The 22,729-nt window shown below is 38.2% G+C and overlaps 1 protein-coding gene across 5 annotated transcripts in view; it reads right to left on the reverse strand.

The window, feature by feature from the left end:
* SLC38A6 (solute carrier family 38 member 6) overlaps nt 1-22,729 on the reverse strand; it is a 53,934-nt gene that overhangs the window by 9,816 nt on the left and 21,389 nt on the right. For all 5 annotated transcript variants that reach the window (XM_037394692.1, XM_037394689.1, XM_037394687.1 and 2 more), the window contains 7 exons: nt 15,549-15,627; nt 10,729-10,811; nt 10,201-10,259; nt 5,392-5,457; nt 5,146-5,199; nt 3,513-3,592; nt 2,750-2,850 (listed from right to left, as the gene is read on the reverse strand). In XM_037394692.1, the coding sequence (XP_037250589.1) occupies nt 2,750-2,850; nt 3,513-3,592; nt 5,146-5,199; nt 5,392-5,457; nt 10,201-10,259; nt 10,729-10,811; nt 15,549-15,627 (522 nt within the window). The remainder of the gene's footprint in view (nt 1-2,749; nt 2,851-3,512; nt 3,593-5,145; nt 5,200-5,391; nt 5,458-10,200; nt 10,260-10,728; nt 10,812-15,548; nt 15,628-22,729) is intronic.

The raw sequence follows: 22,729 nt of genomic DNA on the forward strand, positions 1-22,729 counted from the left end.
TTTTACTAAGTTAACAGTAAAAGTCAGAGCCCTGAAAGTGGTCTGCTACCCTGGCTGTTTTGGTTTTTTTTTTCCTCGCACACCTTGGCTCTATGCTTTTTTGGAAACCAAAGTTTCAAACCATCTGAACCACACAAAGATGAAGCACGTCTCATTTCAAAGAGGGAACTCTTTTATCTGTTGTTTTGTTTTCAATTTAAAATAAAAGTGTTTACATTTTCTCAGACTGCTGTTCTAGGAACAGGGAACATATTCTCTCTAATACTTAAAGAAATTAGTTAAACAAGACAACCAAAGAGTGAAAAAAGGAGAAGCAGTTTGCAAGCAACCCAAACCCTCTCTTACAGGCACCCACTGTTGGTTCCAGGGTTTCAGGCTCTTTGAGTCCAAGAGCTACTACAAGAAATCAGGCTTTCAGAACACCAGAAAAGTTCCCAGTGAAACGGACTAAAAGACTACATTCAAGACAGGCTCCTGTCCCGAAAAATAAACATGAGAGTGAAGGTAGAAGGAACTGGTCTGGTTTCTGCAACTATCACTGTTCTGTTCCCTGGATCTGTCCCACCCACCTCTTCTGTGTTTTGGTTTTTTTTCTTTTTAATTTCTTTTTGAGCTCTCATCTGGAGACAGATGGTTATCCCACACTGCCTGATCTCAGAGTGGCACTCCAAATCATATTTTCCTACAAACCACACGGAGACAGTCAGGAAACAGTAATAGTGGCCTATATGTTATTAGGGGTTTCAAGACTGCCATATGATTTTTCAAAGGATTCTGAGTGTCAAGGAAACATTTTCAGACAATTATGGTCAGACATACACTTATACTTGGGGAAATAAGGTGCAGAATTCCCTAGATATCTGGAATTATTAGCTGCTGAAATCCAATATTCTTAGTGCTTTGTCAGACACTATCTCAACCCCGTGATCCAAATACAGAACACTTCGAGAGGAAACCCTCATCAGAACACTTTGTCTTACTGCCTTACTATCCCTTACAAGAATTTTTATTCATTCCAATCAACACAGGTTAGCATGTGATCATCTCATTAAAAGGGTGAGTTTTCAGAAGACATGAGAAGAATCCTCCCTCATAGATGACTCTGATGCATTTATGTGACGGTATTTGTATGAAACTGCTCCAGAAGACAGATCACCAAGCAAAGGTGATTCAATTTGACAATGTGTGCTATGTGAGCAAAATGCACCGTAACACAAATTTACAGCAGGATACAGAGCCAAATGGTAGTTCTTAGAAAAGGCATCACACTGTGATGTTATATTACAGGATACCAAAACTGCTCTATGAAACAGACACTCACCTCTTCTGCCAAGGTTATGACAGACCTTTAGAAAAAGGTCACTATGTAGATAAGGGTTCTCAATCTTTCTGCGTACTTGGGAGATGCAAGAATACCAGATAAAGTCATCTATGTTTAAACTCAATTAAAAAATTGTACTCCGAAGTATTCTAAAGTCCAAATGCAGAGTTATTAAATTGTACTGATAATTGTAATAAATGTATTGAAGCACATTGCCATGTAAATTCCACAGCAAATTAAAATGAAAGATGTCTGTAGATTTCGGTAAGGCAGGTGTCATACCCCACCCAGTTCTGTTTGTTAAATAGGAAGGTACACTTACTTCATCAAGCACTATGTCAACAACACCTCTAAAAAACACGCATGTCTTGGTTTAGCTGACCATCAGACAGATACCATCCCTGGCTGAGGATCTGCTTGCAACACGAATGAAGACCAGAAGCGTGTGCTAGGAAGCCCAACTCCAAGCTTATCCTTTCCAGTTTTTAAATCCTTCCCTAGTCTTATGTCACTGCCTTCCCCTAAAGTCAAGGCTCACACTTTCTCTGATCCAGGCCTTCTACTTTTCTTATGTTCCTTGTCAATTTTTTTCCAGAGTTCTGTAGTGTCTTTATGTTGTATGTAAACAGAGGTATTGTAGTACCAAGTCACTCTGTGCTATCCTTTAAAATAAAGCTTTTCTAAATTGGATGATTCGTGGGGAATATTTTCCCCACTTCCAGCAGATTTCTAGTGAAATAGCTAGTGTTAGTTGCATTTAATTTGTAAAAATATAAAAACAAAAGAAAGAAGCCATACGTGCTTTGCACTCAAGCTGTATCCGACAGGGAAAATATGCTGCAAACCTCCATGCCTACCCAACATTGGGGCTAGCTCGCTGTGGGTCCAATTCCCCTCATAAAAAAGTAATGGCCTCAGTGCTACTGAGAGACTACACATGTGCTGGAATATCACAGGGTTAATGAATGATAAACGTGGCTAGAAGATATAGCCTTACAAGAGACCTTTCAAACTTGTTGGACAAGCAGACTACTATCAGATCTCTAAATCTCTCATAGACCATGACAAATCCATTCCCAGCTTTTAAATGGAAGTATTATACAGTCCAACATATAGTGGCCATCAGTAATCTTAACTACATAGCACTAGAAAACATCAACAGACCACCAGCTACAGTTTAGGAACCAGTATCTTGTCTGTATAGCATTTTAGGGCATAAACTAAGCAAAGTTTAGGTACATTACATGTTGGGAGGTCCGCGAGACTGTAATACTTTGCAGTGTTAGGCACATTCTTAAGTCTTCACAGGAAGATTTCTGAGGATTCATGTGTATCAATGCACAAACAAGGCTGAAGTACTCCAGACAGAACGCATTTACCATTTATTATTAGCCTTCATTCTAAAAAGTACTTGAAGAATATACTTACCATAAAATGTCAGGTACCCAAATAGAGCAGACATAAAGTAAATTAGGAAACTCAGACCAATTCCTGTGACAGTTACATTCTGCATTCTACTTTTGGATGGACTAAAATGCAAAAAGCCAGAAAATTAGTGTTGCTTGACCTTGTGTTACGGACTACTAAAACACAATGTAATCTACATGGCAAGTTGCCGTTCATTAGAAAGCATTGTCTTAATTTATGGCTACTGAGTATTTGCTGAGGTCTGCACTGTCAGTAATATTTAGGGGCTTTTAAAGTGTTTTTAATCTGGTAATTAAAGGGCACTTTTCATACAGACAACTTCATTTTCCTCATCTTGAGAGGAATTTAGAGATACCAGAGATAGATATAAATCAAAATTTTGATTTATACAAGATGATATATATTCAGATCCAGGAACAGGGTCAAAAAACCCACTGAATCAGATGTGGCCAAATGCAGATTCAGTTACAGCAATAAAAATTAACTAGTAAGTACCTTAGCAAATGACCTTTTTTCTCCAGATTGGCCAGGCCAGGACAATGTACTGACATTGATGATGGGACCATATTTGCTACTTTTCTCTCCTGTAAGAGAGGAAAAGCCAGTACAGACTACAACTGTACATTTCCCCAAGACATGACAGCTACTTAGCTTGCATTGTTTGATGCCACTGACTTGAAAATAAAAATTATCCAGGATTAGAGAAAATATTACAGAAATACTATCTTTATATTTTAATATTGCATGTGTTTTCATACATTACCTTCGGAGCTCACAATAGATGGGTAAAACTGAGGTATGGCAGAGAAAAGAGAAGGCCATAGTTGGTATCGCATAAGCACTCTAAAATAAGTAGAAGAAAAACATCTTGTAGGTTGTTTGCTCTTACAGATGGTTGGAAAAATATCTGGATGAATTCAGAATTTAGTTAAAGCCTTGGAAGTCAGTGGAAACCTTTACACATTAATGCTTTAAGGTAAATCTCTACAACACTGAATGGCACCTCTGAATCATTCAACAAAAAAAATGGACCTTTTCAACTAGTACCTCTTCAAGTGGTGGTCATAGCTTACTATTGTACAACCAGGAAAAAATCACGCTGTCTGTAAGCCAACAACTGAAAGATTCTTTTCTAGCTATATTGGGGTCAAATGCTTACGCAGAAAGAGCAGGATCTGCCCCAGACCCAGTGTATCTATCATTCATGAAATTTTCTGAGAAGTTTTATAAACTCTAATACCCATAGCTACCTGTCAAATTACTGATTCCTTCACCTTGACTTCAGTATTTTTCAATTACTCCTTCACAAAAACTTGAATACCACATCCAGAAAATATAAAACTTTAGATGTCAAAGCATATTAAGATAGTTACATAATTAAAGTTGCAACCACACAATTAGTGGTATATTATTCCAAAAACTTGTAACAGAAGAGATGAATCATCTAGTACAGCTTATTCATTTGCCAAGTGGAATAAGCTGAACTATAACAAACACTTTGTGCTGACATAATCGGGCCCATACTGGCAAAAATGTGCACTTTCCACTGATAAAGTTAAAATTTAAAAATAAAGATGAGTCCCAAGACTCTTCAAAGCACAAAAGGCTAGAACCTCAAAGTAGGTATTTCTGGTCAAAGCAAAATTTCTTCTTTGATCTATAGATAACTTTTACGTCATGTTTGCATTGCCCAAGCTTTTATTTTCTTTATTTCTCTTTTTCTTGGGAGGGTGGGGGTGGATTTTGTTTCTTCTGACAAATGCAACTGTGTCCCTCCTAAATTCCACTACACTACAGGCCTATCCCAGATTTATTCTTACCTTTTTCTGTTTCTCCTCACTCCACAGAGCCTGGAGTTCTACATGATACTTCCTCTCCTACCAGCCTTGATGGGTGGTGACATGATGTAAATGCCACATTAATTAACAAATACCAGAGCTGGCATTTAATGAAATGCACAAGACTGCATTAGGCCTGAAGAATTAAGCTTCAGGTAAGAAAAAACTAAGATAAGGCCCAGGCAGTTTCAAGAAACCTGTTCTACTTCGCCAGGAACTGAAAGTGTGCATACAGCCAAGTAGCACTGACTTCCAGCTGAAGGCATATTAAGTTGGCTTGATCTGACTGCATCATGAGGCTGACCACTGCTGCATCTGTTATACTTTATACTTTGGTCATACTTGCAAAATGTTTTCATAAATGCTAACTTGGACAGCCAGTCTTCATATAAAAAAGAAAAAGTGAGCCGGGATACCACTTGGCAGCAGGTATAGGAAATATTTCAACAGCCTATAACTAGTTTTACAGAAGAATAGCTTACCCTTGATAGAGTTTAAACCCCATTCTTTAAAAACCACCAACCCCCTTTAAGTTTGCATATTGTTAATAGAGATTACCTCTTTTGAAAGATGAAAGAGCTTTGCTTTACAATCCCCAGTAGAATTTGAAACCTGTAAGGACAAACGCAAAAAAATGGCATAACGAAGAATAAACCCAAACCACAGACGTGAAACTTTTTCATTTCCTGTGATGATTAAGAAAAGGAGGAATTTAAATGTACAAGTGATTCTCGAAAGTGTTAATGTCAAAAAAGTATTACAGTTACTAATAAAATTAGAACTTCCAAACAGCATGCACTTTACCTGTAAAGTCTCTATGGCCTGCTTAGAGGTAGAGGACAAGGGATCGACCCATTTTTTTATCATAATCTGCAAAGACAGTATATTTAATGTATGAATGACACACTAAAAATCAGTTTAAATTTAGATATACAAACAGTCTGATATTTTACCTACATATACAAAGCAGGGAGCTACACCCATAGTAAATTAACAGGCTTGACTGGTAGATAGTGAAGGAAACTTGACAGCAGAACTTGTCAGTGCCATTGCATACAGCTGCTTACTCTGCACAGCTGGCAGCCTTATGGCATGCCTGTCCGGAGGTGCTAGATGGAAATGAGCTCTGACATTAACTGAAATACAACTAGCACCCTGCGTTCACTCTCTGTGTGCCACACTAACTGCCTCCCGTGCAGAATAGCTGCTGTGTTCGCTATCCCAGGCTCTTTCCCTAAGTAGACAAGCCCTTAACAGAGATAGATCAGAGCCTAGGGCTAATCTTAAAAGGCAGAAACATATGGTTTGGACTAGAAAGCAAAGGAAAAACAATAAATGCAATCATTGTCCCAGAATGTCATTGGGGCTTTAGCTACACCCTGCTGGTTTAGGGACTGCCAAGTAACAGGGCTGAAAATCAAAGGGAAATTAAAATAAGAAATGTTACCTCCTTTTTGGAGGAACCTGGTTTAAAATGATAGTTGCATTGCTCTCCTCACCCTAATTAATTTCCTATTGTAGTTGCCTGGCTTCAGCAGTTATAATTCTTTTGAAGCCTAGAGCAAATAATTAAAAACTTAATTAAAGACTCAGATTCGCGAGAAGAATAACATGGCAGAGAGCGCTTCTCCTGGCTCAGAGAACTAGCTCTTGCTTGCAGCCAAGTGGTGTTTTCCAACGGATAAGGATTAGATGCTCCCTCTTGTTACCAGTGCCAGGAGAAGCAAACAAATGCTACCTCTGGACAAAACGTGGGGAAAGGAAACTGCGGGTACACAGCATGCTAAGTCCATTGTGGCAGTAACACATCTTAAATTGCATGACTGAGAACAAATTACGACAACTCAAGTTACAGAACTACGTATTAGTTTGCTCAACAGCAGCCTGCAAGCTTTGTGAAAAAGGATTCTCAATGGAAATCCTCCAACCGTGCTTCTGATGCTAAACTGGTACTGCTTTACACCAGGAGATCTGTTCTTGCCCCCTTATTGCTTGGCTAAACTGCCTCCCTCTGTGCAGTGTGAACTGCAACCTCATCTAAGGAAGGGTGTAAGAAGGGACAAGGACATGCTAGTAGCATACCAAGAAGTTCAACCTAAGAGCAATCAAGGGAGGAGGAGGAAAGGACCAAACACTAACAATGCGCCTTGGGCCTGTATCACACATGTGCGTGACTGTCACATGTGTCTCCCCTGCTTCATCTCTTCCTTGTGCACTAAGCAGCAAGAAGCTGTGAGCTGAGACACAGATGCAGACTACTGCTGCTGTAGGACCACAACCAGGGATGCATGGCTGTGCTACCTCCCCAGGAAGGCCAAGCTTGCTGGCTAGCTGAAGACATTTATAAGGCTGAGCAAGGCAGCAAAATAATTTTTCAAGAAGATCTCTCTGTATTTCAAGGCACCCAGACAGGGGAAATAAAGGAGTGGCTTTGAAGGCTCCAAAGTAGAAGGCTTTGTAGGAACTCCGGCTAAAATTGGAATAGGCCTCCTGAGAAATGAAAAGGGGCATAAAGCTAAAGGGCAAGCTTTGGGGAAAGTAAAGTGTGCTTGGCAGTGGTGGGGGGCAGGGCTTCCTGCAAGCTAAAGAGCAAAGTTATATACCAACACTGCAGAGGGAAGGCAAGACAAGCCAAACCAAAAAAGCTGAAGAACATTTTTTCTAAAATAAAATTAATACAGATTAAAGACAGATTGAAATAGAAATAAAAGGAGACAAAATAAAATGCAGTAGGTGCATTTAAAATCTGTAGTTATATTTGCCTGCCTGCTTAATTATTCAAATCTGTTTGGCTTTCCAATTGTAGTCTAATGAGATCCCCGTTCAACGGGGAGAAATTTTTAAGTTGGCAGTTAGCTGGGCAGTCATGCAGGCAGCACAATCTTCCTCAGGAACTTTAAACTTATTTCATGTAAATGTTGTCTTTTGAATATAACAAACATTTGGTTTTAAGTGAAAAACCCTAAACCTAAAGAGATCCTAGTGGAAACAGGGTATTTCAAACCCACACCAAAAGCATTGCTAAAAAAAAATAAAATAGAGGCTCAAAATGTTCTAATATTCTCAGTGATGTTGCTTTTCCGTATCCTGTAGAGGGAAAACAGGAATCCCTTTATTCCAGCAGTACTGACAACACTCAGCAAAGAGGGGCTCTCTGTGCATAACATCATTCATTACATATGGCAGGTTCCCAATCTGCATCACATTTTCTTCTGGGAACATAAGAGATTATAAAACTACCATCAGGAATCATAACACCTTTGTCGAACAGGCTACCAATAGGACTGTCTCCACAAAAAAAAAAAAAGAAAAATCTGTCTTTACTCTTCACCAATATTTAATATAGCAAGAGGGGAGGCAATAAAAAAAAAGTTTAACGATCACATTTAATTTCTTTTCACTTAGGATTCAAGTCAGGGAAGTATTCAACAATCAGAAACAAAAGTTCTCAGGACCTCACAGAATCTGGCTTTGAATTAATAGTTACATATATTTGTTTTTCTTCCAGATCAGCTCGTCTCAGTGTTTTCACTTTTTTCGAAGTGAGGCCTACAAACACTACACTAACTTTAAAGGAAGATACTGAAGCACAGAGAAGAGATAATGTGACCTGCCAAGCCCACCGCAGAGAACAGAGAACAAAGAGTAGTCTCTAGACCTTTTGCTCAGTGCACTCACTAGACCCTACTGACCAAGACACATGCTGTCTGTTGTACCTATCTTTTCTGCAGGCTGTATTAGAACTCCAGTTTGCTGGCAAAAAGCTGAACAGATGGTATGCACTTGAAAATGCACAGAATTATTGTATATGCAAAATATAATTGTATTACTTCCATATGACTAACACAGTTTTCTTCTGGAAACAAATTAAAACCCTATCTGCCATACGAAATGAACATTGTGCAAACTACAACACCATTTCAACAGCACATACCACCCACTTCAAAGCAATTAGATAGAAAAACTAAACCACGTTAATGCCTTTGAGTTTTGGTGCCTAAAGAAGTCACAGAGAATATTCTGGGAAGAATATTAGTTTCTTTAAATATCCATAACTGGATATTTAATATATCCATAATTTTGACCTCTATTAGATTTACCGTGGCTGCTTCTTTGTCATTTAACAACAAAGAGTAAGCATACAAATTCAGTCATTTCATAAGAAATCCAGTAGTCTGTATACTCTTTCATTAGCACTTTCTACCTACTTTTTTGACAGAGAATCAAAACTAAACCCTAGCTTAAATCATCCCAGCTTGACGTGTCTGCACACAAGTTTTGCTTACACACTTGCTTTTTTGGAGCCCAACATTGTTTTCAAATGCATTCACCCATTACAACAGCTTTCTTCAGAGATGCATGCACGTTCCCACTGAAATCCAGGAGTTGAATTTGTTTTAAAATGCTTGCAACTAGCTTCAGCCTAAGGCCTATTTCAGCATTACAGTTCATGCTTTTTCTTTCTTTTTTTTTTAAGATAAATTTTAAGAGAGGGGTCAAAAGTTAAGGCAATTTATAAATATTACAACTGCATTTCCATTAGCTCTGGAGAGGCTGTGGCTGCTCCTCAATGTTCAGCTTAAGAAGAATACTTCCCAAGGTCCTACAAACACTGCAATTCTCCAGGGATACCCTAGGGAGATGTTTTGACAGCTTTGAAGTTTGGTTTTATCACATGGTTTAGTTCCTAATGGATTGCCTTGGTCTCCTGGATGGCATGTTTGTTCAACTTGCCTTCAACTCTGTTTATCCCTTTGTAAAACAGGTATTAAATGCAAGTCAATGCAAGCCAGAATGACAGGGGAGAGGGGGAACATTTTTTCCAGGGTCCCAAATAAGATTCTTGTTTCTATACCTAGATGAAGAGTGGAGTTGCTTGGTTGTACTATGTATTACACATGGGCATTAAACTACTTTTCCCTGTAAAAAGAACAACAGTGCAACCTTAAAGTCACATTTTCCCTCTTAGATCTGCCTAGGCAGGTCTCAATTTTGGTATTTGGAAACATCAACCTCACAAGGGCCTTGAGAGGGTGAACATCAGGGTCAAAAAACCCCAATATGGCTCAGAGAAAAACTTTCCTTTCAGCGGGAAAGAAGAATAAGGTCATTGCGTATTAATGAATCTTGTAAAATGCCTTAATGAAGTTCTAGTTTTCTTTGCCTTTTTTTTGAACTCTGTCACTCCATTTATACATGTAAATTTATTTATTTGGAGTATATTAAATTTTCTTCTGCACTAGTTGCAGTAAGTAATAGTTAGAAGCTAAGAAAACAGAATTCCATTCCACTACCAGTAGGGAAACAAAAGTGTATGTGCCAGCTCCCTTCACTGCACCGTCAGCAAAACAAAAATATTGTTACATTTACCAGTCCAAAATATAATTATTTTAAATCTTTTCACATGCTTGAAAGTTCATACACATTTCCATGCCTCAGCAAAATAAACGTAATCTGTCCAAGCAAGCACATACCGAACTTAAGGAAATCTCTAAATTCACATAAAAAGTTAAGGGGGGAGGGGAAAGACAATTCATTTTAAAAACAGGCTTATGAAAACATTCAAACAATAAGAAAAAAATAGTATAAGCTGTGCACAGATTTTTAACTTACCACAAGAGCAAAGTACACCATAAAGAAAAATGATAAACTACTTGTGTAGCCAAGAAAGCCTGTAAAATAACAGTAAAAATAAAAGAGAATTTATAAGGAAAGTGATCCTAATGTACAGCTAAAGCTTTACATTTTAGGCATGTTTTCTATTACAGTGCTTGGTATCTGGGGCTTAGGACTCAGAATAACAACATTCCAACTGCCTGTCACAGATCATTTATGTAGTTTTGTAGGGCAGAATTAGAACTGGCTTACCACTAATGGCATGCTGTAAGTAAATGCAGCTCTTTAATGTTCTGCTGTAAAGATTTTATTTTAGTATTGCAGACAAAATACTACTGCAACCCAAGTAATAGGTTAACTAGGCAGGGCTGGAAGGCAGAACACACTACAACAACTAAGTAATCCCCACCATCACCAGACCCCTGCCAGTTAAAATAAATAAATAACCCATTAAGGTTTTAAAGTCTTCAACTGTAATTGCTACTAAAGTAGAATAATATTCGCTACTCTCCGTTAATTACTCACCAATTTTAGGAAGAAGCGCAAGAGGAAAAACAATGCAGACTGAAGTAATCAGTAGCAGCAGTCTCCCATCAAGGTACCAAGACCTGTTGGAAAAACTATTTGTGATTAATACAAAAAGCTCCAGAGTCCTAAAAAACAATCACTAGGACAAGAAAAAACAAATAATTTCCAGTCTGACATGCTATTTACGTTAATCTGTATTCCTATGTTTCTGTACAGTGACATAAAATAGAGCTCCCAGATAAACGAGGATGCAGAGCATCATCCTCTAACAAACCAACATTGCAGACAATGTTCCATAGGCAAGTGTTTGCATGGATCCTAAGTCTCATGTGTGTAGTTATTTCTCAGCCACACAACATGCAAATCGCTGCCTTTATTCAAAGCAATGATCAGAGGGCAAGAGTATTTGTACTCTACAATTTCCAACAGAAGTACTTATATAGTACTTCTACACATATCTGAATTGGATTACACTGAGTTGCATATTTACATAATTGGAAGAAACATGATGTCAATTTCCCCACTTACTGGTGAACTTCCCTTCCAGTTTATTACTCCCTACATGACCCTAGCTGCTTACCATTTCCAAGAGCTGTGAAATAGAAAGCTATGCTACCCAACCTATCTGTTTGGAAATTCAGTTTATGTTTTCTAAACAATCTGCCAAGTTTCATACACCTATCATCACAGCATTCAAATAATAGAAGAAAGCAAGAAATAAATCAACTTTCAGTTAATTTGAAATTATGTTTTCTGTCCAATGGTGATATAAGGAAGAACAGCAATAAGGAGGACTTATCTTTAACTTCACACAAAGCAATCACTTACTCTTTGCATACATCCACCAAGAATTAAAGGACAGAAGAATGGAAATTATGATAATGAATCCGCTATAGCGTTTAAACATAAAACTACAAATAGTAAAAAAGCATTGTAGAGGCATATGAAGTTTTAATGCATTTGAAATCTATTCAAAGCATCAAAATCTCGTCTCCAAATTGAGGAAGGTACAGATGGATAAGTTGTTAAGAAACAGAAACATCTCCCCCTAACTTGGTAATAACCATAATATCCTGTACTGATAAACATCTTGCACATCAGCCTCCAACTTTACTACCTATAAACACCTTGGCCTTTGACCTTCAAGTTTATTTAGTCCAGGATATGGTTAGCACCTAATAAACAGGCGGCACCTCAAGTTATCATAAGGAAAGTAGCACAACACCTGTGTTAAAGAAAAATTACCATGTATGTAGATTAACTGCTGTCGTACATTGTGGACAACCACTTGTGTCACTCATTTGAAAAAATACGTAATATAAATGAACAGAGACATTTCAAGGTTGAGGGCATCTTCACCATATCAAAATCAAAGCACTCCGCAAGCAACAATGTCTATATCAAAAATTACTCAAAATACATTCTTAAAAAAATTTAAAATAATAAAAATAAAATCTAAAAAAAAGTATTATAAAGTATTTCACTACTACTGCAGTGAAAAGCAACTTTGCCAAGATCACCTCCCTGCTGTAGTACGTTTGTGTTGTTAGCATTTAGCATCCATGTGTTTTTAAAACTTTTCCTATCTAGTATGGTGGATGTTCAGATTAGGAGGAACAGTATCATAGCAGTAGGCAAAAGTACAATGAATGCTGTACTATGTGTACATGTGGGACCTCTGGTTTAAGTCTCCTGATTCCAAACATGCAGCAAATCCCCAACTGCCATTGTAGCTCACAAGCTCAGCAGGACAGAGAAAAAAAATATTTGGTTACTTTATGGGGGGGGGGGGGGGGAGGGAAAGAGAGAGGAAAACTGCAGTGAATTGATGGGAAAAAGAAATTTTGTAGACTGCTTTCATTTTGGAATACTAATTTATTTTATTTAAAAACATCTCAAAAAACGAATAGCGGATCATTTACTGATTATAAAAAATGCATCCATTTTTTCCTCAAAATACTGTTGTAGAAATACACATTTCCAAAGGCAAAATAAATGTTTTGATATTGCCTTGAAATCAGTGTGATCTGCAAATTTAATCCTATATGGTAAAGCATTTCAAATATGAAATACAGAATATAAATCCTGACCCTACTGAAAACGCTTCGGCATGCAGATGCTCCTTCTCCCTCCCCATATTTTAACTAAAAGCAGACATTTATAAATCGCTTTAATTTCATTCCTGAATGCAACAGGACAAGAGGTTCATATGTTCTAAATTAGGATCTTACTCTCAGTCCATATCAATTATATAACACACAAGCAAGACAACTTAATTGCATCAATCATATCCTCCTGACAGGGTCATTAAATGTTAACAGAGGGCTCACAAATTACAACTTTTTAACACAATCCTCATTTGAAACTACATTTATGTCATGAAAACTATGTGGAATTCTTGTTATGCAGACAGACTGCAACATCTCAACTCACAATTAACAAGTGTTCACATTGTATGTTTCTGTTTTTCGATAAAGACCTGAAGATGTATTACACACTGGCTCTGAATCTTTCAAACACATGCACACCTGCTAACCTTTACCTATAAAAATAAATTCAATGTGCAAAACATTCTTTAAATGGCTTTCCCAAATGTATGGCTTGGGAGGGTTAATACATATAAAATATCTTCACAGATAGTTTAACTGACACTTTTGATACATTCTAACTACAGTTAAAAGATAAATTCTGCACCCAAATGAAAACGTATGAGATGCTATAACAACTTAATGAAACCAGAAGAGCCATGCAGCAACATCTGGAAACAAGTGGTCCAGCTAAAGAAGTTTAATCAAACTAGTCAATCTTTACGCTCCTTGCATAAATAAGTTGCTACTTAGGCTTGATATTTTATTATCTATTTTTGTTCAACAATTTCCTACAATTCAAAAACTCTCTTAGTAAGAAACTACTCTAAACATCTGCAAATAAATGTACAGAAACAAAATATTATGATCTACCACAGCAATTAATACGGCAAAATATATGAAATATAGATGTGGGTGTACAGAGAAGGTCACCTGTGTGCATGTACCTGGAATACTGCTTGACCACTGCATTTGAAACATTTGCTTGGGCAAAGAATAGAGGCCGCAAACTGTGTCAAACGAACATTTATCAGTGCAAGATCTCCCAGTAACAGAGGCAGAAACAGGACGAGACCTGGGCTGACATAAGCCTACCACCTGGGCTGGGGTCAGTATTCCTATGGACAATTTCAGCTTTCTAAATGCAAATCTGAACTTCATTTCCATCTCAAACTGTAATTTTGGCTCAGGAAAAAGTATGGGTGGTGGCAGTGCTGACAGCGCACTAAGAATTACAATGGCTTCGACAATTCGTAATAACCAGTTAAACCACTGTAACCTGTTTGTGAGCTCATAGGTGCTCACATCCAATCTGTGATGCAAGATCTGTGCTAGCACCTTGACAAACAAAGCTGGTGGGAGTGTTATAAAATAGGCACCTTCATCAAGAAGTTGTTTATACTACCTTTTTTAGCAGAACAACCCTTTGAGTAGTATGCATGCATGCAGGACCTCCAGATCCTACCCAACACAAGTGTATCTTTGGTAAGAAAAAACACTTTGCATAAACAGGGTTGACAAAATTCAAAACAGTAGGAAGTGATGTTATATGCTAAATTTGGGGACAGACTGGAATGCACATTCAGCAGATACAGCAGCAGGCTCAACACTGCTGTGTATGAAGAGTGGAGTTAAAAGTAAGGTCTTGAAGAAGGTGATAGCATCCACATGAAAAGCCGACGACTACCCCAGCTGGAAGAGGCTAAAAATGACATATACACATAAAACATAATAGTTTAAAAAAAATTCAAAAAATCCCTTACTAAAAATTTATCATTGCAAGGGCCAGCATGGCAGAAAGACAGAAAGCAAGATTACCACCACACTTCAGTTCTCAAAATGTTCGTGACAACATGGGAAAGTCAGAAATTACAAAATATAAAATGAACTAGAGTACCTTTTGGAAAACTGATTTAAAACTTAAAATTCCCCCACAACATTCAGAAATAGTACAAGCACCACACCACCTTGAGATGATTTTACCACATTTCAATCCAGAGAAAGTATTGAGCTCAAAGCATCTGAAAATAGCAGTTCCAAAAAACAGCTGTAACACAATCTAAGATACACTGCCATGAATGACAGCAGCACTGGAACAACTCAAGCAAGATATTTCTGTGCTGGAGCTGCAATGTTTGTCTTAGTACAGGCACAGATTTCTTGCGACAGTTTTGATAGAAATCTGAGGGACACACTCCTTACATACAGCTTTATAGCTCAATTGCAAAGAATAATTTCTTTACTGGGAGCCAAGTTAAGGAATTATAAACCAAGTCTGGAAACCTGGCATTTTTCCCCAAGACAAGTCCGATTACTGGAGCAAGACAACAAAATATTTAAACGTCTGCCGGTTTTTGTACTGTGGGTTCGAAATATGTGAAGTGATAACATGACAGCAGTTTAAATGTTTCTCCTCCTCTCCCTCCTGTCCCCTCCTGCTTCCCCTTTTAAATTTTTACAGAAGGGAGATTTCTGTGGATGGAGTTTTGCCACTGGCTTTAAGGTCGTCTGATGAGAAATTGCTGTGAGGAAAGAATTGCGCTCTGTGTCTATGTGCCACAGCAGGCTCGCACATGCCAAATACATTTCATATTCCAATAACTCCAGTAAATAACTGATTATTTTAGCATGTGAGATCAGAGGGAAATGTCAGTACCCATCTCCTTCAACAGTCCTGAACCACACTCTTCCTCAAGACAAATACAGAATGTATGAAGCGTTTTTCCTTACCCACTTTCGTCTCCACTTAAGAACCCCGCAACAGCACCGGGAAGTTCAGACTTAACAATAAAAAGATAAGATGACATAGCTGCAAACAGAAGCAGAACAGATTTAGTAGTGGAATACCAATATCCCTGGCTGTAACAATTAGCACAGCTTAACCAGAGGGATTACGACTGGAACATCTCAGCTATATATTAGACACTATGGCACCAGAACCAGAATTTATTTTCTCATATACTTCCTTCAGAAATAGCTGCAAATCCCGAAGTATTGTACCGATGTTAGCTAATGCCTCCAAAGAGACTGATATGATGTGAGTCTTGAAACAAGGAAAGCATAATCTAAAGAACTAAAAGGCAAAACAATATAAAATACAGGCCTGACCTTTTACTTGGGAACACGGACCTACAGGCTAGAGACAGACTGCAAGGCTGCCGCACTTCTCCTTCCTCTTTATTCTTTACAAGTCATTGTTAACGACAAGAGTAAATAGTAAGATTTGTTTCCATTAATACAATTGGGTTTTTAAAGACTAGGGTTTTATTGTTGTTCAACTGCTGCTGTAGTAAATAAATACACGATAGAAATTTAAAGACAAGAATAGAACTTCAAAGGTGGGGGTTTTTTATATATACTTCATGGTTTGGCCCTTAGAGGCAAGAGAATTATCAGTGACAGATCTCTGCTTCTCAGCTAAACCCACCACCAAGAGGACGCCAACAACAATGTCAAATGCAAAACTATACACGAACTGCGAATCAGAAGAGAAATTGTTAAGTTACTCTTATAGGACTATCGACTTGCAATGAAGCGTTTATAGTTCTGTTCAGAAGAAAGCAATGATGCATACATATATATTCAAAAGCTACTTCACTATCATTTTTCTCCTTTACTATATAAAATTATCAAAGGCATAAATGAGAGTTTTTAAGTTAGAATTTAAACTTAAACTTAACCTGATCCTTCATATAGTGTTGTGTCACTTTTTTCTTTTACATAAGCAGCAAGTATTTCTATAAATCAAAAACCAGCAGAGAATTACTCAGAAAAAAAAAAATAAGCCTTACAAACAGCTTCAACGAGTATCAAAGCCTACATGAAACTAATTTCCATCCTTCAGCAGCAAGTAATTTTAGTAACGTGCCAACAGTAGTTTAGGTACATTTAAAGCTTGAAAAAAATTCATCTGTTGCATTCAAATTTTACTGTTCTGTATTTAGTAATTCTTTGGAATTTTACCAGGGTGTATTTATTAGTGCTTTAAAATTAAAACATATATTTTTAAAAGGTAAACCAGCAAACTTCCATAAGCTGATTTTTTTTTTTTAATTAGTTTGTGAGGTTTGGGGTTTTTTTTAAGGAATGTTTTGAACTTTAAAAAAAATGTGTGGACTCAGACACTGCTGTACTACAGCAGTTAATGTTAAATTTAAAGAAAAGTAATGCAGTCTCTATAAAGAAAGCAAATTCAATTAATGCAAAGTGACATCTACCTACCGCAAGGTTAAATTAAAACCATTTGGTAGGTCGCTAAATAAGGAAATATTCACTTCTTCATAATTAAAAGCTATGGGTTTTCCAATATTCAAGTATATTTCCCTGTTGACATGTAGCTGGTGATTGTGTCTGGTGAGGTGTTTATCTGCTATCTTGATTTTATTCTCCTGTTTGCGTACAACAGAACGTACATTCAACCACAGAGAACCTTACAGCATGCATATTTCTAAATCACCAAAATTTGTAAGTAGATTAACACAATTTCTCATGCTAAGCTACAGGCAGATGCATATTTCACCCTAAGCAAAGGGAGACTTTTAAAAAAAATTAGATTGGGGTAAGGGAAGAAGGAAAATTCCTCTAAATTATAATTCTACTTTATTCATCATTAGCCTTCTTTCTTGTATTATACAATACTTTATACAAAAGCAAGTCAAAATTTTCATATATTTACATCCTTCAGAAAGATTTCAAAATTAGTTCTTTTGCAGCCTCAGCTGCAGAAAGCTTCAAATTAATTTCCAGATCAGATTTCCTCCTAATATGCAATCTGTCACTCTTCCCCTGCATTCCTATTAGCCTCTGGCTAATCATTTGATCACTTATCCTTTGTTGTGCGCTTACTCTTTGTTTTTAAAAGAGGAGTCCTATTTCACTGAATTCCACTCCTAAGAAGGAAACCAATCATGCACCAAGAAACTTGCACATGCTAAACATTTGTATGCATCTTTCTTCCTTTCTCTGGGCATATGGGAAACAATCTCACATAGCAGGATTTTTTCCCCCCAGTATATATTCTCTTGTTTGCTTCAGAAGATGAGGAAAATACAAAGAAAATTGTTTATATCCTGATGATTAGGTAAGACATGAATCTCGTACGTAAGCCTGAGCAGTACACTCACGCTAAATAAGAGTTTAAAAAGTCAAATCCTGCTTTTTCTTCACTTACACAGTTGTAATTCTCCTCACGAGCAACAGCTCCTTGTAGCTTTACACAGCATGAAAGAAGAGACACTAACCACTCTAGAACTCTCTGAAACACCCTACAAAGTGAGCAAGGAACATTGATTGTTTTTTAAAGCTAAAGCCAAAACAGCCAAGCACCTTCAGAAATGTCACAGCAACCTGAAAAAATTCTCTCAAGTGGGAATAAAGTGCATACAACACAGAGAAAACGTCACGTATCCTTTGCTCCAAATTCGAAGTTTTCCTTCACTTCCCTGACGCCACTGCAACTGAAGGCATGTCAAGTTACATTGTAAAAATTAAACATAAGCTACCCTTGGCAGTCTTAATGTATAACGGAAGGAAGAGATTACACAGTCACAAAGCTAAACTGTGACACAAGTGAACACAACAAAAAAGCTTACACTGTGCTTTGATTTATTCTACTTTGAAATTATCAGAATGACAGAGGAAGTCAATATTTCAATGTTTTAATGGCTAACTTTTAAGGCACCTTTTATCACATACAAAAATTATAACACACATTCATCTTTAGAAGCGTTGAAAAAAATTAGCAAGCATCAGAAGCAACGTTCCCTTCAAAGTTCACCCCCCTGCAGATGCCTAGTACGGGAGAGCAGAACTTGGTGCTCTTGCAACCCAGTCTCATCCCCTAAATTAAGAAAGAATGTTATGTTTTCTTCGTATCACCTCTCTGCAACATGAGACTTCTATCTTTAGCACTGAATGAGACAGGTTTCCTGCAGAACGAATGGTGTACATTGACGTAGTTGAGCCTTTAGCAATATGCAGATGCCACCAGTGCTGAACTACAACTGCGTGAACTACAACCTTCAGATAGTCACTTCCTAATTTTCAGATCCTGAATTTGCATACAACGCTACTTTAAATCATTTTCAGTATGCACCAAGAGCTACCTGATGGAGAACAAAGTAGGTCTGAACTTCTCAAGAGGCCTAGTCACAGAAATGCCATGAAACAGCATTCAGCAGAAATCAAAATTATATTGCTTGAAAGCAGCAAAAAATTACATTCTTAAGATACATAGCGCACTGCCATGTTCTGAAAATTTGGTATTAGCTCTTCAACAGAAAAAGAGATGTCTGTTAAAACACACAATAGGGCACTTGTTTTATACTTTCATTATTATAACCTGTAGTGCCACCATGAGATATGACTCAATAAACATATTATGCATACATTATTCAGAATATCCCTAATGTGCTACAATATTGTTTAATACTGAGCATATGTGCCCCTACCTGAAAAAACAGTAGCTGCTGGAGAAAAGGGAAGCCAAGGTTATGTTTTTAAAACAGTTCTCAAAATACATCTTCCAAACTAGCCCAATCCTAAAATCAAGTACATGAGTGGCTTTTTAGTTACCAGAAAAAGTAGTGTAACTTTTCCTTAATATCCTACCCCAAAAAGATCAATTGCTGAAGTCCACAGCAGTGATGCAAGAGAATATGTGCATTAGATTTATGTGTTTAAATATAACATCTAAAATAAATATATAATTTATTACTTCCATAGAAAATGGTTGTGCTAAATCCCTCCCATTTAATTGAAGGGACCGAGTCTCACTCTTCTGGTTAGTTTCTCCTTATCTACCGCTGTAGCTGATCATATTAGAGCAGTACAGAGATGACTTGCGTTATTAAGCACCATGCAAAAATGGAACCAAGCTAGCTCCCCGACTTCACACAAGGGAAGGCAGAGGGCTGGGGAAAAACAGAGTGTACCAACACAGCCAGCCACACTGGCTCTTCCGCTCCTACATAAAATAAGGCATACTCAGTACCAGGTAAGATACAGATTCCTCACAAATGCCTACAGATAATTTAAATAGATGAAAATGCCTGTAACTTTCAACCTTTAAGTTCAGTCAGTAAGATCCCCATTTCTCCCAAAATACTGAAAAGATTAGAGGCTGAAAGGCAGAAATAGCAGAACAAACACTACCAGTCCCTGCACGCTCCCACCCAACTGAGCTGGCTCTTTCATAGCAACTGCACGTGACAAACCCCTTTGGGCTTGTGTCTCCCTTTGCTGGTATGGAGTTTGCTTAAAATTGAATCTGTCTTAATCTAAACAATGTGACAATGTTAAAGGAAAGCAGGAAAGGATTTCAAGAAAGAAAATTAAACTAGAGCAGATTTTGGGCAAGCTCCCATTTTGTCTGTCAAAGAATTAGAATGGAAAAGCAAGATAGGAAGTTCCTCAGTATTGCATTGAGTCCCTTGTAAGTAATATGAATTGTGGAAACATCAGGAATGATGCATGGATGCCACTGAAAACCATCAACTATTTTAGCCCTCACACCATATAGCCTTAAGAGTATGCTCTTGTTTTCATTTGTAATGAACGTCTCATATGCTCAATTTTAGGAAGTCTCCCAATTACTGGATGTATTTTTAGTATTTCCTGTTAGTGGAAGCTTAAAAAAAGTGAAAAAAAATTTTGGGATCATTTGTTTTTAAATACAGATGTAGAATGGAGTGTGTGAAGAGAGATGTAATGCTTGTTCATAGGGAAAAGTTCTGAGAACAGAAATAGGTTGTCAACTTCTTTGCTAGTCTTCATGCTATGGGTACTCATCCTGATGAATTTCTGCTTCTCCTTCCTTCTAACTTTAGCTTTTACCTCAATTACTCTGAAACTTACCGGGGGGGAGGAGGTCCTTCTTATTCCACAGGAAACATGGGGCAGCAGATTTATTTTGGCAAAACTTCATGAGTTTTTGTACGGTTATGCTGACACAACTGAGAAGTTTTCTACACAGCTCATCATATATTCCGAGGCATAGCTGCAGGTTGGGATTTTTGAATATTTTTTTTTAATTATTTAAAACAAGTTTAATATTCTTTACAATATCAAACCTTCCAACACCCAATCACTGCAAAAGGAAAACACAAGAGCATGGGTCATCAATTGCTAAATTAGTACAGGAGCTGACAAACCCACCCTTAATTAAGGCAGCTCTGCACTGGAAATCCTCACTTTGCATCAGTAAGGACAATTAGGCTTTCAGGTCAAAAGCAAACCACATTGTGAAAACAAACATTCCCGTTTGTTTGAAAACACAATTAGATTTCCCATACCTAAAGAAAGCCCAGTGACTTCTTCAGGTATTAACGATGCAGGTCTCAGCATGTATTTTATTCTTCTAAGATTTGCACCATTCATTTTATTTTCAAAGTTTGTAGAGTACCCCGAGTACAAAGAGGTTATTCCCACCTAAATACTCCATTAAAAAAAAACCACACAAAAAAACAAACAAAAATAACCCCAAAACAAACGAAACATTTGCCCCATTTAAAATGAGACATTTTGTAAATACTTTAAAAGCTCAGTTGCAGAATGGATCAACTCTGGAGAAAAAAAATAGTAATTTGCAAAAGAAAATTGCCTAATAAATAAAATGAGGTGGGGTGTTCGGTATTTTTTCGAGTCCACACACAGCACTTACAAGTCCTGGCTCACACAAAGCACGGATATACCCTGCTCCCCGAACCCCCAAGCAAATTCATAGGTTAAATATGTCATCGTTTACCTCACAGGAAAAAAAAAAGGGGGGGGGGGCCGCGGAGCCCCGCAGGCAGGCGAGGCTGGAGGCAGCCGTGCGAGGCCGGGCCAGGCCAGCAGATGGTGTTGCGGCAGCGCGGCCGCCCCGGGCCGGCTTCGGCACGCTGGAAAATACACCCACCAGCCCCACGGTGCAGATTCAGCGCGTCCTACGGTAATAGCAAGGCTTTGTGTATTGCCCCTCACCTTGACTGTGTCAACTCGCCGTAAAATTCAGCTCCAGGACGGAATCTCCCCTCAGAACTAATCCTGTAACTTCGATTTACTGCCTATGGCACTCCAAGGATGAGCAGAGCTCCCCATCTCTTATCCTCATCCCTTATTCTTGCAAAAAAGAAAATTGTGTGCCTCTGAGGGCATGTTACTTGCAGAATACTGAAACAAAATCTGCAAGCACCCATTCCAGAAACTGCACTTAATTTAACTGTATTTATACTAGAAAGCAAGTAATTCTTCAGATAGCTGCCTGGAAAGCTCAGTTCCAACAAGTGACTGCAACAGCGACTTGGGTACAGGCCAGGCCAGGCGCTCCTACAGCCCCGCAGCACCAGAACTCCCCTGGGAATCTCGGCCTCGTGGAAAGAAACCGGGAAAAAACAAAGCCTGCTGCTCACCACGCACACCCAGAGCACCTATGCTATGTGGCAGTACTGCAGGTTCCCCTGCTGCACCCGCTGCTAATAAATTTTAAATAATTACACTCATGTTCTCAGCAGTTTCAATGTATGTTTCGGTGGCACACAGCTACCGGCCCCCCCCTGCCCCCAGACCCGTATGTCCCTGCAGCAGTGACCTTCAGCTGATATCAGCCCGCAGCCCAGAGAAGCACGCCGTAAAACTCCCCGCATGCTTCCCACTCGACCTCAATGCTGAACATTTGTTAGTGTTGGCACCAGGCGGAGAGCTGCTCTTGTGCAATACTTTATTGTGTTTGTCTCCGTTTTTCCACCAGCCTGGCGAAAATAATTCCTTCTCTAACTTCATTACATACACTTTAAGATTCCTACCAATTTTCTCTTGGACACACTGCTGGGGGCTGACCTCTTCCAGTCACAATCCACAGAGAGGACAATTCCAAGAGGAGACATTCCGGGTCTTCCTTCCCCCACCCCCCTTCGCAAAGCATCTAGGAAGCT

This window comes from Falco rusticolus, chromosome 7 (assembly GCF_015220075.1).
Source record: "Falco rusticolus isolate bFalRus1 chromosome 7, bFalRus1.pri, whole genome shotgun sequence".
In the NCBI taxonomy this organism is placed as follows: domain Eukaryota; kingdom Metazoa; phylum Chordata; class Aves; order Falconiformes; family Falconidae; genus Falco; species Falco rusticolus.